At 45.8% G+C, this 17,570-nt stretch overlaps 1 protein-coding gene across 1 annotated transcript; it reads left to right on the plus strand.

Moving 5' to 3' along the window:
- The first annotated feature begins 1,532 nt into the window (after nt 1-1,532).
- CTH (cystathionine gamma-lyase) lies at nt 1,533-16,232 on the plus strand. Its single transcript, XM_015870858.3, has 12 exons — nt 1,533-1,697; nt 4,346-4,430; nt 4,943-5,038; nt 6,630-6,739; nt 7,820-7,951; nt 9,971-10,028; nt 10,937-11,014; nt 11,682-11,834; nt 12,041-12,162; nt 12,832-12,884; nt 14,716-14,854; nt 15,525-16,232. The coding sequence occupies exons 1-12, from the start codon at nt 1,548-1,550 to the stop codon at nt 15,549-15,551; spliced, it is 1,203 nt and encodes a 400-aa protein (XP_015726344.2). The 5' UTR covers nt 1,533-1,547; the 3' UTR covers nt 15,552-16,232.
- Nucleotides 16,233-17,570: the final 1,338 nt, after the last annotated feature.

Below are 17,570 nucleotides of genomic sequence, written 5' to 3' on the forward strand. Positions count from 1 at the left end.
GGGGAGGTGTGCTAGCTCAGGTTTTGGCTGGTGCTTCCTAAGCGTTGGAAGCTTCAGGTTGCACTTCTAATTACTGGAGGCCAGCTAAGAGCAGGCAGAGGCATGAGGTCACTGTTTACCAGCTTATTATGGAGTCCCTTATTCAGTCTGAAAATAAGGAATGCAATACTGATGGAAACTGCTCTGTGGAAAATGGAGCTGGTGGTGAATGCAGACGTCCTCCCTCACCGGGACTGTCCAGAACCACGGTTAAACACTTAGAAACCCTTGAGAATGTTTGTTTGTTTAACAGCTTGACTTTGGCTTGTTCTCTATCTTCCCAAATCACTTGATTTTCTGTCTTCCAAGCAAGCTGGATAAAAGCAGCAGGGCCGGACCTTGTGACTGCACAACTGCATTTCTTACACTGGGAGCCAATGGAACCTTCACTTCTGGAATTCCTCAAGCAAGAAATAAATAACGGAGATGTAATTTCTCAAAGCTACGTTTCTCTAGGAAAATGCCAGCTTGTGTAGTATATAAAGGAGCAGATCAATAAACAGGGAGATGTAAAAAGCTGATGCAACATTTCTCCAAGCCCAAAGGTAGGCAGCAAATGCCAGTGGCACACTGGAGGTGTCTGTATGCGTTTCTTCTAGCTGTAAGTCTAACAGTAACGCTTGAACTTGTGCAGGACGGGGCGCTGGAAGCAGCGCAGAGTGCTGTCCTGATGCATCTGCACATGGCAGCACAGAAATCAAGGAGGTCCAGGTGGGCAGTGCTTGGAATGTGCCAGCTCAGAGAAACTAAGCTGCTTTTCTGAGGCATCCGGAATGAGTGACTGGAGAGATGTGCTGGGGAGCAAAACGACTCTCAAGGAGACAAAGAATAAAACAAAGCTGCACGGGAAAAAGGAGGGGAGAATGTTAAGGCTTCCCAGCCTCCACCATTATCTCAGTGAGGGAGGAATTCTCATTGCTGTTGTGCTGGTGCTGTCCTGAGGCACCTCAGGATCTCCTGCATCTCCCTGCTGAGAAGAAGGAAAAGCACGAGCGCTTTTCTCATGTTTCCCAGGCTAAACCACGGACCGATCCCTCTGCCCTGCCACGTGCCCAGCGCAGCACATGGAGCAGGTCCGGCACTGCACGCAGGATTCAGCTTGTTCCTCCTGATCCGGCACAAACAGCGCTGGAAACAAAAGAGGAGCTGAGGAAACGCGCAGCTCGTTGTGCGTTCGAGGCGCAGATCTGTACGGACGGAGCCCCTGACACCGCAGATCTGTACGGACGCAGCTCTTTACACGCTGATGGCGGCCGGAGCTGGCACAGCAGCATCGTGCCGTGCCAGGCGGGGCCGCAGAGCGATGCCAGCCACCTCCCCCAGCTCCGCCGCCGACCAGGACCGATCCGAGCCCGGCTCCGCGGCCCCGCCCCGCGGCGAAGGCGCTGCCCGACGGCTCGGAGCCAATGGGGGGCGGCGGGGAGGCCGCTCCCGAGCCGTGGCCCCGGGCGGAGCCGTGGCCGTAAAGGGGCGTGCGGGGCCGGAGCGGCGGCAGTCGGATCGCAGCCATGAACGGCGGTTACTTGCGGCCCTTCGAGCACTTCAGCACGCAGGCCATCCATGCCGGGCAGGATCCCGACCAGTGGCGGTCGGGCGCCCTGGTGCCGCCGCTCTCGCTCTCCACCACGTTCAAGCAGAAGGCGCCCGGCGAGTTCATGGTGAGTGCGGGCGGCTCCGCCCGGGTCGGAACGCGGCCCCGGGTCGATCCGCTCAGCCCGGCGGGGTCTGCAGGCGGAGAGCGCTGCAGTGACCGCTCCGGGCCCGGGACGGCGATTTCATCAGCCGGGACGGACGGGCTGTGCCCCCTGCCGGGAGCTGCGGGGGGTCTGATGGGAGCGGGGATGCAGCCGCCTTGCGACAGCCCGTAGGTCCTGCAGCTCGTGGGACAAGGCGGCTCAACTTAACCCTGTGTGTTGTGGAGGGAGCTGCCGAGATAAAACGTGCCGTGCCATGCATCGTGCCATGCATCGTGCCGTGCATCGTGCCGTGCCGTGCATCGTGCCGTGCATCGTGCCGTGCATCGTGCCGTGCATCGTGCCGTGCATCGTGCCGTGCATCGTGCCGTGCATCGTGCCGTGCATCGTGCCGTGCCGTGCATCGTGCCGTGCCGTGCATCGTGCCGTGCCGTGCATCGTGCCGTGCCATGCATCGTGCCGTGCATCGTGCCGTGCATCGTGCCATGCATCGTGCCGTGCCGTGCATCGTGCCGTGCCGCACCTCGTGCCTTTCTCACATCTCGGGCATCCCGTGGACGCTTTGTGCAGCTCTCTTGAGCTCTGTGACACCACGTTCGACTTTGTCACTGGTCCCAGGCAGAGCACACTCACTCATTTGTTCAGATTTCGCAAGAGGCCACTTCCATTGACCTTCCAGATCAAATAGATGTTCTGTTTCATTTTATGAGCCATTGGGAGCGTTTACAGTGAATAGTTGTGAGGTTTCTGGCTACAATGTGTGTGAGGGAAGTACCACCAGTGTGCGGCTCACAGAGCAGCCTTTGTTCCAGATCTCAGGGCAGGACGGCACACTTTGCTGCTCGCGCAGTTGGAATTTGCCTTGTGATCTCTGATGCTGTGCGGAATCGCTCAGGCGCAGCAGCACTTTGGGTAGTTCCGAGTAGGTGCTGAAGGTCACAGGGAGGTCGTGCAGGGCTGACCCCTGTGCCAGTGCCATGCTGCCCTGCAGGAAGCTCAGCAAGATTCCTGAACATGATGAGATTGTCATTAAGCAGAATTCCTGTACCGTGCAAATACCAAGATGTCCTGCCAGATTCCTGGGGCGTTGGAGCACGTGTGCATGTTCTTCTTGTCAATGATTTTTGGGTCATTATTTGTATAAAGCTGTTGTGCAGAAAGGTACACCATGGCATGATCACGTGCCAGGGAAACACTCGAGCTTGTGAGAACTTTGTATCTGGTGCTGAAGGGCAATTGCTGGCTCCCTATTGCACCCTTCCAACAGAGCACTGTGGAGATAAGGGGTGCCATTTTGGTAGGGACTGTGTCCCCACAGGGCCTTCTCCAGAAGTGGCCAGAGGTGGGTATCTACGAAAAACAGGAGAACATGGCTAGGTGTGAGTCCTCCCTTGGTGTCCTCCTAGGGGCCATCCTCAGGCAAGGGATGTCCATCACAGGCTTGGAAGACACTTTAGAGTCATTTCATTTCTGGTCTTGAGTACATTAGCACTTCCAACATCCCCTCAGGTGATTGCAGGTCATCATTGTCATTCCAGTTTTATTTCATGGGCATGTGATCAAGCTCAGATTATCCAGTTTTGGGTCTGACGGGCACACGCTGCTTCCTGTGGAATCACCAGAATGGAGGGTGCTTGTCCTTGCGCTGGGCTGGGCTCTAGGCATCCCAGTGCAGTTTGGGATGAATAATTTGCTTTCAGGTTCATTAAGTCAAAACAATGGAATTAGCATCTGCTTGGATAATTGCTACAACAAGGCACTTAATCAGAGAGCAGTGTTGCTGTCTAGAACAAAGGTTCTTCAAAGAATATGGAATTTGTTCTTTACTCCTTGGGATACAGGCTGTGTTTTAGCCAGTCAACAGTGGCCTAGAATTTAATGAATTAAAGCTTCAGTTTAAGCTGTCCAACACTTAAACGTGCTGTGGTCTCACAGCTCTGAGCTGTAAAGCACAGTGGGCTTTTTGCTCCAGGGTCACTCAGCACAAACTATATCAGTATCTTTTCAGTACTCAAGGGGCTGTAAGAAAGAAGGGGATGGTCTCTTGAGCAGGGTCTGTTGTGATAGGACAAGGGGAGGTGGTGTCACACTAGAAGAGATATAGACTGGATATAAGGAAGAAGTTCTTGATGCTAAGGGCAGTGAGGCACTGGCGCACGGTGCCCAGAGAGGCAGTGGTGCCCCATCCCTGCAGACAACTAAGGCCAAGGGATGGAGTCTGAGCATCTACTGAGCTGTGGGTGTTCACTGCGGGCAGTGGGACCAGGTGGCCTTCAAAGGGCCCTTTTAACCCAAGCAGCTGTGCGGTGCTATGGTTCTGTGAAAGTCTGCACTGGCTGAATTCAGGTAAAGCTCACGTAAATTTCTCATCATGGCTTGTGGGGGTTTAACAGCAAGTAGAAACTCACAAGGTAGCAAGGACAGATCCCAGCAGATGTTGTGTGAGCAGCTTGACCAAGCCAGAAAGGCAGCCCACTGTCACTGGAAAAGGTGGGTGTGTGACCTCAGCACTGAGAGTGTTGACCTGCTGAGAAACCCACAAGTGTTACTGTCATCATCCACAATGTTCTCACTGCTTCCTCTGAAGTTAAACTTGTTTCTATCTTTCCTAGCTGGGTTATGATTACAGCCGGTGTGGAAACCCTACCCGAAGCTGCCTGGAGGAGGCTATAGCTGTGCTGGATGGAGCGAAATACTGTAAGCAATTCGTGGTCTCCTTGAGCAGATTGGCAGCATGTGCAGCTTGTGATGGTGGCTGCAGTAGCTGTAAACTGGGGAGCTGAGGACACTGGGCTGCCACCAGCAGTGGGGCAGCAAGGCTTGCACAGTGATGGGCAGCAACAGGCAGAGCTGCTCTGCACTTCCCACCCCCAGGGTAGCCCAGCTCAATCTGTAGTCCTTGTATAAAACCTTTGCTTCTTACTTTGTTCAGTGCGTAACACATTTCTTGATATGAACTCACCCTTGTATTGCAGCACTGAATCTGGTGATATGAGGGTGAGCTGGGCAACAGCTGCTGCAGTGCTCATGGGGGGGGTGACATCTTGCATACTTCTAGTGAAAATGCTTAGAGAGGGAGATAGCACTGGGGAAGGTGATACAACAGATTCACTTTAAAAGCGAGTAAAGAAAGCAAAGGCAAGTTTGACAGGTTTGTATCTTGTTAAAATATGATCATATTTTAACTCTCTGCCCCTCTTATTTTTTAGCTTTGGCATATGCTTCTGGCTTAGCTGCTACTGTGAATATTACTCACCTGTTGAAGGCAGGAGATACAATTATCTGTATGGATGATGTCTATGGAGGTAAGTAAGGTGCAAGTGTGTTTTTGATCGTCATTCCTGATTAGATCTATCTATGAATGTTTCTCGTGAACTTTCTGAATTTAAATTACTTTTCTTCAAAGCCTTTTCACTTCATGAGAAGACAGAACACTCCTCTCTGAATTTGGTCTTAGAAATTCAGACACTGAAAGACTGCTGCACAGTGTGAATGCTTCATTAGCTATTAGTGTATGCTGCAGTGAGTGGAAAATAGCAATATCCTAGCTCTGCACAGACTTATGGGCAGTCCAATTTAGTACAGCTTTCCAGCTTGCTTTTTTATGCCATTCCTTTTCTGGGCTTGACCCTTTACCAACCAGTGTTTGGGCTGGACTGTTTCAGACAACTCTATTGTTGTCTTTCCTGAACACAGTTTGTATCTACTATGGCTGTGTCTTCTGAGAGCAATCCACTATTAGGCAGTGGAGCTGCATAAACTTTTAGATCTAGGTACCTTCCCTGCTAGTTTTCCTTAATGTTGTAGCTTGAGATTGGGCTTGAGGACATATGATGATTAAGAATCCTTGATTAGGACAGCAACTCTGCATGTGCTAAATCAACTGAGCTTGTAGTGATCAGGGTTGTAAGAAAAATGCTAAACATATGTATATCGAAGGGCCTATGCGGTGCACCATTATTAAGAGTGTGTAAGACTGCTGCAAAGCAACTTCTCTGTGGGTTGTGTTTGTGGAGTTCACAGCCTGTGTGACTATGTCCTATGCTTGAATAAACCTCCAACAATATGAAGGAATACAGTGAATAGTTTATTGTAGAAATACAGGTATTTTCTGGAAAAACAAAATCACTCATGCAGTGTTTGGATAGAATCAGATCCTGCATATCCTGTGCTGTTATGACAAGAGGGCAGCTGCCTTCTTGTCATAAGTGAATAAACGTTAAATAACCTTGGCAGAAGACCCAGTAAATTAATTTTTAACCCAAGCAGTCAGTATGTTGTATATCTCCCATTTAATTGTCTCCCTGAGGGTGGGAATGTCACACGGAGGGATCTGGGCAAGCTGAGGGCAATGTTTGAGCTGCAAGACCATCCAGGCTGCCCGGGGGGTGGGGGTGGGGGGTTACCATCCCTGGGGGTGTTCAGAGCTGTGGGGATGTGGCACTGAGGGGTGTAGGCTGGGGCTGGGTTGGGGGGCTCAGAGGGCTTTTCCAACCCAACTGGTTATGTGATCAGGTAGCTGCTTTTTTTTTTCCTGCCTTAAGCTTTCCACTGAAAGGCTTTGAAGACAGGAAGGAGGAATCTCTTTATTCTGTTCCTGAAGCGCCAAAGCGCTTCATTTGTTTCATCTTCCAACCGAACAAATGAGCAGCTGTTAAATGAAAGTACTTCTTAGTCTGTGTGATTCTACCTTCCCACTATTTCTTCTCCATGATGATTAAGAACACAGCAATCTTCAGACTTAGAAATAAAAATGTACTGATCTGCCTTATGTAGCGAACAGCATGGAACTGTGCAGTCTTGACTTCCATGGGTGCAAATAAGAGGCTGGAGATCAGCAAAGGAAACTTCCTAAAATCGTTTCACTCCGTGTCTCTGCTTTTTCCTTTTGTAAAGGTACAAACAGATACTTCCAGACAATAGCCTCGGAAATGGGCTTAAAAATAGTTTTTGTGGACTGTACAAAATTGAAATGCCTGGAAGCTGCAATTACACCTGAGACTAAGGTAGGGGAGAGAGAAATTGCTGAGCTTATATGCTTAATGACCTTAAATAACTTTATTGATGCTACTGCTGGCTGGTACGTGGCAAGGTTTTGGTGATGGAAAGGGCTCAGGCACTGGGTGGAGGGAGGAGGAGAGAAAGAGTAGGAAACAACAGAGGGAACCGCAAGATCAGAGGAGGAAGATGGAGGAGGGGGAAGAGATGCACAATGGCACAAAGGAGAGAAGTTGCCCTCTGGATGGTAGGGAGGAAAGGTGTTTCATTGGCAATAAATTAAACTGCTTTCTCCAGGTTGCCCATGATACCAGTTGGTGGTTGGTCTGCCTGTCTGTTGTGACCTACGAGCATTCTCATTTGAGCCTTGAGTGTCTGCCTAGCGCAGGGATTATAACTGGCCCTAAGATGGGCTGTTATTTACTGTATAAAATAAAACAAATGCAGTGCCTGGACATAATTACTTTCTGAAATCTCCAGGAAGCATTAAATAATTGGACAATTTCCAAGTGCCTTAAGATTAGAAATAGGAGAACATCCCTAAGCAGTAAGGGCTTGTTCAGAGAGATGTGTTGCCTCTTCCTATTGAGGAGGAGAAAGAAGTCTTTTCTGATACCTACGTTACTGTTGGCAGTCTAAACAGCTTTTTTCTTTTTTTTTCTTTTATTTCTTTTATTTCTTTTTTTTTTTTTTGGGAGGGGGGTGGGGGTGGGGGGGGGAGGAGGAATAGTTAGTGACACTGTAACCATGTTATGAAAATGAATAAGGAGTACTTTGGAACAGTAACAGTTATAGAGTAACATATAACAGAGTAACAATTCTTTAAGTAAATACACAGTGTTTGTGATGGTGGAACTGATAGTAGTAGAACTGTCCTAAAAGATACCGATGGTGATTAGTGGTGGTAACAGTACCTTGTGTTTATTTGTGAAGCCTGGGTATTCCTGCTTTGGTAGGTTTTTAGGTGGGTACCTTTAAAAATTCGTAAGAGGTGGGAAAGTTTTGCTTTTGGCTCTGCATTGTGCATGTCTGGTCACCAGCACTGTTGTATCCCTAAAGAGATGCTTTGTATTGTTGAATTACTACAGCTTGTTTGGATTGAAACGCCCACAAACCCCACGCTGAAGGTCATTGATATTCAGGGCTGTGCTGATGTGGTCCATAAGCATAAAGATATTCTTCTGGCAGTAGACAACAGTTTTATGTCTCCATATTTCCAGGTAAGTGCTTGCTTTCCTTGTAGTTACCCTGGCATTTCAATGTCTTCAAAGATGCCTTTTTTAAAATGGAACCACTGCTAAACCCGTGGTTTTGATGTGTGTGCTGTAAAATTGCCTCTAAATGCAAGCAATATGCTGCTTCTTTATAATTTAGCAGAGATGGCATGCAAAATACTTTATAGCTAGCTATATGCCAGTCTGACACCAACAAAAGCAATGTGGCTCACAGCTTAAGTAAACAAGCTTATGCAATCGAGAAGGTAAGTTGAGCCATCTGGACGAAAGCTACTCTGTCACTCAGAAGTCTTGTGTTTTGTAGATCTAACTGGTGGGAATCCTAACAGACCTACTGAAAAATGTATTGTTCTCCACCTTTGTCTTTTTTTCTACCAGTTCTTCTGCATGTGCTGCTTGAGATCTGTTTTTGGTATTCCAAAAAGGAAGTGGAGAGAATGGTTAAAAGAAGAAAAAGATTTTAACTATGTCTTTCAGGTGTTAAAGTTAACTTTTCACCAGTATTTTGATGAACAGGTTTTGATGTTGGACAACTCATACAACTTTTGTGCTTTAATAACTAGAATACAGAAAGTAAAGGGAATTCTAGAACTCTAAAAGTACTTCTAAATAATGAACTTCAAGGTCTGGTTCATCTCAGCATGGGCTAGAAGTATCCCCATGTATTTCCCTGGAGATCAAAGAAATCCCTCATCTTTTAGGTCTTTAGGTCTACAGAGAACTTCTTTTTGAGTGCAAGTAGGGAAGATGTCTTTTTTTTCTGTTTTTTTTTTTTTTTTGTTTTGTTTTGTTTTTTTAAATTTTTTTTATTATGGACACTGAGATCATTATAAATTAAGAGAGCCCTACAGGAAGTGTTAATGCTTAGCTAGAGCAGCTCTTGAGCTTGTCTTGTATATACCAAAGATGCTGGTTTCTTTTCCTTTTATTTATTTTACTGTTGAGAGATGTGTGTGTAAGGAGTAGAGTCAGCATCTGTGTCTGTGAGCTAGTTAATGTATACTTTATTGGACTGGTCCTCAGAGGGAGTCAGTAATGATTAAGCCCAGTAAGCATAATAGGTAATGTTTTTAAACTCCTCCAGACTCCTGAGTGTACTAAGAAAATCATAATTTTAGAGTGATTTATGTAGCAATATTGAGTATAAAAGGCACTGGTGTTTATGCTACTGTTCTCTTGGCTGCACAGTGGGAATGCACATTATCCATGTTCCTGCGGTAGACTTACGTGCTTAAGCTGACAGCAACACTCTTTTATTCTAAATCTGCTTGCTTTGTCACCTTTTAATGTATTAGTACTCTCCAGTCTTTATAATCTGTTTATTTTATACACGTAAAGTCCTTTACTTAGGGACTAATTAAAAAAAAAAAGTTCATAACTTCTTGCCTAGTGTAGTCTTGGTTTGACTCTCGCCTGAGAAAGGCTCCTAGGCTGAACATTGAGCACACCAGGGATGGGAGACTTGGCAAACAACGCCCTCTGTGCTTTCCTCAGGTGTCCAGCTGTCCTTCCAGTGCAGTAGCAGCAATGTGGGTTTCTGGAGAACTGAGAAGAGCTCTGCTTAGTGTGGAGGCCTTCCTTTTCTAAGGAGATACGCTCGAGGCAGCATTACATGGCCCTGCCTCAGCTAAGCAACATAACTGGTTTCCTTTCATAAGTGTGAGCTTGTGGAGTATATAAGATACACTTGTTTCATTCAGATTTGTCTAATTTCTCACTGAAACCAGTGGGAGTAACTCACTGTACAGTAGTGCTTTCAAATCACGTTTTAGTGTGGGTTCCTGTATTGTGTGTCTCAAGAACGAAGTGCTTTCCTTTACGTCTGGATTTTGTCCCACTTTCTATCTTTCTTCACTCTCACTTTTGTGTCTTGCTTTTGTTTTTCCTCTTAGTTTCTCTCTCTTGTAACTTTCTGTGCTTGATCACAGTGTTTGTGGGCAGCTTGGAAGGAACCAGAGTGCAAAAGTAACTTTAATCAAACCTATTATTTTCATTTCTTTTTAGCGTCCTTTGTCCCTGGGAGCTGACATCTGTATGTATTCTGCAACCAAATATGTGAATGGTGAGTGCTTGGGTCCAGCACAACTCAGGCTGTTATAGAAAACCCATTTAAAAGCTACTGCAGAGGTTTTCTGCTCTCACCTGTTGATCCACTTCCATGTCTCATGGATGCTTTTAAACTCCCTTTTGCCATAGATAAATCCATAGGTAGTAGCTGTTGCTATTAGCACCAACAAGCAACATTGTGCAAACACAGTTTGCATGGTGATGGAGCCCAGATGGTTGGTTTTAATGAGAAAAACAAATCTACAAGATCAGAGTCTTTTTCAAACTTGGGCTTCCTCCAAGCTCAGCTGGTCTTACACTGTCCCACATGGAACAGTCTTGAGCAATGAAAAGCCAAAAGTGGCTTTTGGAAATGCACATGCACTGAGCCATAAAACCAAATGTGAGACTTCAGTACAAAGTCGCTGCTGGAATTGATACCAAAGTTGAAGGCATGTTTTATGTGGCGGTGCTGGAGCCTGTTCAGAAGCACATTCACTGTGTTGTTTCCTAAACAACCCAGGCTAAGGGGTAGCCCAGCTGTAATAGTTGTGCTGTGAGCATGTGTCTGCTTGTGGTGCAGACTGAAGTGGAAGTTTTCTGCTTGGCTGCAGCTCCACAGGAGCTCGACGGTGGCTGGACAAAGTCCTGCTTCCTGGCAGCTCACTGCAGCATGTGGTGGGACCTGGAGCACCAGCACAGTGTGTGTCAGAGCACGCTGCTGACCCTCACTTCAGATCATGTGGGAATCTGCTTATGTTCCACATGACAGCACAGCAAGGGCAGCTGTAGCAGCGAGAAGGAATCCAGCATGTTGCCAAAATGGGACTATCTTAGCACCAAGACTGAGAAAAGAGAGGGTTTGTGGAGAACCCTGGCGGAGATAAAGTGGCTCACTTTCTTCTTATGTTCTTGCATTTTTAGGGCACAGTGATGTTGTGATGGGGCTCGTTTCAGTAAATCGTGATGATCTGTACGAAAGGCTCAAATTCTTACAAGGCTGTAAGTAGTAAATGTAGGAAATAAGTTTAAATATATTGTATTCTGATGTACCAGCTCATGCTAGGAAGCATATGGTGTGCGCACAAGTACGTGGCACATCCAGAAAGCATCAGGTGCAGAGTGGCTCAAATGTGCAGTGCCTGCAGTTACACGGGGCATGGCTCTTTACCACGTCTCTCTTCAGGTTAGGATTAAGTCTATGGCACAAAGAGCACAGGCATTTCATGAATTTACCTGACTTCACTCACAAAAAGGTTTGCAAACCTTGACATATTTGGTGAAGTTCATCCAATTCATGCTAATTATATTTTATTTTTAAAAACTATCCTCTGATGTGAGTTTTAATGATTTTATTGCCTCTTAATTATAATGAATAAATTTCTATGCAGTGTCCTCTCTACAACAGAAGGAATAAAGGTACACTGTACCTAATAAATTTTGTGCGCAAGTCTTCAGTGTGTTAATTTATCTCACTAATTGGCTTCCCATGTGTGTGAAGCAAGAGCAGCAGATCGTATCAGATGTCTTCACTCACGTCTTGTTGTAACTTAAGAACGTTGGGAAGTTTGGACTGTAGTTTCACTGAAACAAGCAAACAAACAACAACAAAACCAACAAGAAAACCCCTCTTTGTTCCATGTGTGGTTTTGTGTCTCAATTCCCATAGCAATCGGAGCCGTTCCGTCTCCCTTTGACTGCTTCCTCTGCAACCGGGGTCTGAAGACTCTGAAGCTGCGGATGAATCAACACTTCCACAATGCTTTGGCTGTGGGTCGATTCCTTGAGTCAAATCCCAGAGTGGAGAAAGTCATTTACCCAGGTAGGTTGGCAGAACTGCAGGGTCTGGGTGCTGCGCTGCTACGTGCCGCTTGAGCAGCCTTCACGTCTGATGGCTCATGGTTAGGTATCTCGGCAATGGGCTTTACATTCCTTCCCATCAGAAGGATGTTTTGTGCAGTTCAGGGTGAGCTGCTGTACCCTTTGATGTGATGGTAATTAACTGACAGTGGCTCCTTCTGATTTCAGGATTGTCTTCCCACCCCCAGCACCAGCTGGTCAAGCGGCAGTGCACCGGCTGTTCAGGGATGCTGTCATTTTACATTAAAGGAAACCTCAAACATGCTACTATCTTTCTGAAGAGCATAAAGGTAAATGATGGCAAATACACTCTACTTTAATGTGAACTGAATCTGTCCTTCTGAGTGTGGTGACGGAAGCAGGGTTTATTCTTGGGGCAGGGAGAGTCTTCCTCTGTACTTTTAAAGCTCCTAATTTATTTTGGGTGTAGCCATCTCTAAATAATAGATTGTGCATAAATTAGACGCTAATGAGAGGGAAGAAAAGGATATTTCAGCTCATTTGAGGTGTCTGTTTACACAATGTGGTGTAACGTCTCCAGGTTAGCCCAGGCATTGCTTCTAACCAAGAGCTGGCCTATTCTAATTGCCTGCAGTACTTGAAGGCAGAGTGGCTGGTGCAATACTGCTGTTGTATTTCAAAGCACTTGTCAAGACATTCTTCAAAACGGTAAATGAACCTAATCCAGAGTTAGGTTTGCTCAGCATGGGCGTACTTCAGTTTTGCATCTGCAGTTCTTCAGAGCTGTTTTGAAGTGAAATTTTGATGGTTCTTAACCACTAAAAGTGATTTTCTTCTTCATTATAGTTAATACTTCTTAAAATACAGAAGTCACTGTTGAAAACCCTAGGGAAAATTAAGTACTAAAAATGGAGGTTTCTTTTTCTTTCACTGTCTATTTCTAAGCATTAATAAACTTATGCTTTTTGTGTTCACTTCTGTTTACTGTTTCCCTGTAGGTGTTCACACTGGCTGAGAGCCTGGGAGGATATGAAAGCTTAGCAGAGCTTCCGTAAGTCCTTCTTCATCTTAACAGTCCTAAAAAAGCTGCAGAGTAACAAAATTCCTCAACTTATTTTGTGGGAGTTCTAAAATGTTCAGGTATACAAAGCAAAGATAGATTGCCTACAATTGTCATCCAAGAATAGCGTGTTGTGTAACACAAAAATGGAGACTTCTCCAGAAATGAATTCCCTCTGTGAAACGGGAAGGCCGACTGGTGTGAGGTGGGCGTGCAGACCTGAGGCTGTGCAGATGTCTTCACTGCTGCAGACGTTGGGGTTGAGGCCTGGAAGGCTCTACCTCCCCCCCACAAGCTCTGGATGTTGGTCACCCATCTGCTGGGGTGGCCCCAGCAGCTGCAGCAATTTCCTGCTGTGGGATTCTTCCAGAATCACCTGTTACAAAAATCTCAACAGCAAACGGGTTGAAAGGGGAGGAAAATGTTCATGTGGTTTGAATAGTGTACGTGTCTGAGCTGACAAGGCTAAGCTGTTTTGCACTTGTGGTCTCTGCACATATGCAAAATAGCACTGCCCACTTGCATTCAGTGGGCTCCCCTGAATGCACTGTGGAGAGGTGAGAAGTATGACATGCAGTAGCGGAAGCAGCCCATGGAAGCTGCCCCAGGGAGATGCGTTGTCTGCACAGATGGCTCCAAGTACTGTGCCTGCATCTGTACTTGCCTGGCTCTCCTGGCTCAAGCTAGACCTGCATTTTAAATAAACATCCAAGCACATTCATCAACACTCTCTTTTCCATTTCCTCAGTCACCCTGTGGTGCCGCTGGCCATGGCTGGAATTTCTCACTAACTCTTGGCTCTGCTGAACAAATCATTCCAGAAGCACTGTGCATTTTAGCAACAGATTTGCATTACTTTCAGCAATACTACTGCTGCCAGTGTCCTTACTTAGTGCTGTAGGTGGGAGACTTAGCCACTGTTTGGTGTTATGGTAGCAATTCCAAGGAGTCAGGGTGATTTAGAGCAAGTAGAATCGAGTGGATTTGGCTACACTGCCGTTCTAGCTGCTTACACAAGAGGGCACATTCAGTACGTTGCACTGAACCGAGCCTGTCTGCATGCTCAGCAGACTTGGTGGGGGTTTTAGTAGTACGTAGGCACCACTGTCCAGGTTAAAGGGTTACTAGTAGGATTCTTCTGTAATGAGATTGCTTTGCTGAAATCTGATTTGCTAGTCAAAAAATACATGGAAAGTTAGGGTTAAAGATCTGTTAAATCATTTTGGTTTCTCATTTTGGAATGAGGCATCTTTAAACACTTCAGCTGTTGAAAGGTAATTGCAGAGTAGTGGATGTCAGTGACAAATGGCTTCTTAGTTTCCTTCATATCTGGGGAGAATACTCTTCCACATGCATGGTACAGTGTGACGGGTGATCTGAGGAACCAGAAGTGAGAAACAAATATCAGGGGATTTCATAGTGGAGGTGGCACATGTAAACCTTTCCCCACATGCTTAAAATAGAGCTTTTAGATGCCGCTTGCCAGAAATGTTAACATATGTCTGGAAGGCAGAGAGAAAGTGTTTTTCTCAATTTCAGTTCCAGATTATTTAAGTATCCACTTCTTACTCATCGTTCTTTGGAAATACTGTACTGAGATTCCGGGAGGTGGAAGCCACTGGCTTCACCACGGTTGGCATAAGGTGCAGTAATTGATGATGAAATCTCTTTTGGTCTATGGTTATCCAGCAGGTGGTATGTCAAAGGTGTAAAGTCTTCTTGGAACTACAGGGAATGCTGGCAGGTGATCCATTTCCTTGATTTTTTCAAGTAAAAATAACGTACCTTAGGAAAAATTCTGCTTTCTTCCATCTTCTTGCAGGGCTGTCATGACTCATGCTTCAGTGCGTAAAGAAGACAGAGAAGCTCTTGGAATCAGCGATACATTAATTCGCCTGTCAATTGGTTTGGAAGATGAGAAAGATTTAGTGGAAGACCTAGACCAAGCTCTGAAAGCTGCAGTAAGTTGGCTGCTAGCTTAGCGCCTTTACTCTGAAAAGGATTTCCTCCCTAATTCTCGGCCTTTCTCCCTAGTCACACGTGAACTCTTTCAGCATCCATCCTGAATCTCAGGAATAAGTTAATGAAGTGATGCAGCAGCTGTCTCCTCATAATTCTTGCTTCACTTAACTTTTAAGTGACTCAGAAGTGTACTTTATGGAGTCTTTGCAGTCCTCATTAGTCACAGTTCATGTGGATTCCTGCTGCAAATAGGATGTCCTTGGAGCCCAAACAGCTAAGACAGCTGCTTGAGTCAGCCTGAATGGAGACTCATCAGGCATCCAAGTGCTTGGTGGGAGTGCTTGCACTTCCACTTTGTCATGTCATGTCAGAGAGCAGGGTGGCACTGAGGGGGTAAAAAGTGAATGTGGGTTGTGCACTGTTTTTAGCAGGTGTGTAGCAGTTTGATGTACTGCACAGACAGGAAAGTGTTGTGTCTAATTGGTTGTGTGAGATGCCTGTAGCAACCAGCATCAGAAACTACATGTGTTTCTATACACCAGCACAGATGATGAAGAAAATCTAGTGCTTAAATGTGTCCTACTTCTGCAAAAGAAAAGAAAACAAAAGAGGTACCTGGTCATTGTAGGAGCGCAGCCTAATTATTCACATTTCTTCTTCTCACTGTAGATCCCTGACCCTAAGGCTTTGAAATGATGGCTGAAACCTGGAGACATCTAAAGAAGATGATGCAGAAAATCAAATGGCTGACAATTTTTCTTTGATATACCTTTGAGAACTGAAATCTATTCAATCAAACTCTGGGTTCCTGGGGAGCTGTCACTTTGTGGTACCATGCTTGTTGGGCTCGTGTCTGGTTGTGCACATGCTGTGCACTGTGACATGAAGCCTGTGCTGTTCTGTGTGTCCATTTCTGCTGTGCTGTGACCCTCTTTCTTTGGAACTGGTGTGTCAGTAAGTTGTGTTTGAGAGCAGCCATGAGACACACTCAGGAATACTGTCATGATTCTCTCCAGGGAGATGGATGTTTCCCATTTGCCTTCCTAATGCTTTAGGGGTGCCGGATCAGTAGGGTTTGTTTCTGCTAATGCTCTTTAGGATGCAAATTTCTGTTTTTCTTATCTCTTCTAATCTAACTGTTTAACCTAAATATTGCTGATAACGTTTAGATTTTCTTTTTTAATGAGGTTTTGAAATCTGGTTTAGTACTTTTTCATCTTTTATGGGATATTGAAGCAAAATCCAATGTCTGGTTAAGAATTGCAGCTTTTTAAAGGTGATTCTCTGACCTAAAGAAAAAAAAATAATGTGCTAACTGTGGTAATGATTTGGTTTTTAGAGTTAGGATCGTTTTGATTAAAACACAATTTGAATCTCTCTGATTTATTCTTGTTGTGATATTTGGGTGCGCTGGTCGCGTTCTGGATCGGTTGATAAAGTGACCCTCAATCTGTTGAAATTTATAGTTAAATTTATAGGAAAATGACATCATTGATGTAGTGGAACAGGTTGCCCAAGGAGGCTGTGGATGCCCCATCCCTGCAGGCATTCAAGGCCAGGCTGGATGTGGCTCTGGGCAGCCTGGGCTGCTGGTTGGTGGCCCTGCACACAGCAGGGGGTTGGAGCTGGGTGAGCACTGTGGGCCTTTGTGACACAGGCCGTTCTATGATCCTGTGATGTTTTACTTTCATCAAGAAATAGAAATTCCGACACGCTAACTGCAGTGCTCAGGCAAGCAAGGCTTTCCCTTGGACAGGAGGGCGACTCACAGAAGGGCACCTATTTGCAGATGAGGGCTGTGCTGCACGGAGCTTCTGCTGTGGCCTTTGGCAGCATCCACACCAGGCTCAGGCCCACCAGCTTTCTCAGCCAGGCCTGGGCTTTGCTTTTCTTCTCTTTCATTTTCCTAATGGGAGCTGATAGGAAATGCTGCTTGACGACTTCTCTCTCATCAGCTGTTCAAAAGCTAGAAGCCGAGATGAAACACATTCATTTGCATCTTAGCCCTAGAAGTGCTAATTGTGATTCATTCTCTGCTAACCTGTCTGGAAGGAGAGTGAGACATCACAGATAGATGTTCATTGACTTCTGCAGAACGAGCATTGCTGCTGAGCTGTCGGGATAGACATGCATTTGACCCTAAGTATAAAAGCATCATTTGACATCATGACATTAATTCCACAGGAAGGACTTCAGCAAATAATTCTTTTTATGTGTAACTATGGGTACAGCTTTATAACTATTGATCCACTCGGGTACCCAGAAGACAGAAAATACAGCCACGGTGGATTATTCACTCTTCCTTTTTCTCTGTATTGTTGTGTTTTGGCAATGACAAAAGGAGAACAAGCATTCCCCTTCTTTGTTTCTTTTCATAACTTCATAACTGAAAAAGACATGAGCCCTGTTTTCTCAGAAGTTGATTTTGCTTCTTCAGAAGTGACCGTGGTATGGAGACAGCAGGGTATCTTTGGCTGTCTTTTGTATGTATTTAAAACAAGAAGTGTCGAGGTGCCCCAGGTGGAGCCTGGTGAAGGGGCAGTGGATGCACTGGCTGTGCTCTGTGTGCCAGTGTTCCCATAGCTGCAGTCTGCCGATGCTGCTGGCCAGCCAGGGCCTTTCCCCAGCTCTCCTGCAAATGCCTCCATCATAGAATTTAACCTCTTCTAATCTGCTTCAACTGGAAAACATAATTAGCTTCTGACTGTCAGTTCT

Source organism: Coturnix japonica, chromosome 11 (genome assembly GCF_054131305.1).
Source record: "Coturnix japonica strain WE chromosome 11, WE-NBRP24, whole genome shotgun sequence".
Taxonomy (NCBI): Eukaryota; Metazoa; Chordata; class Aves; order Galliformes; family Phasianidae; genus Coturnix; species Coturnix japonica.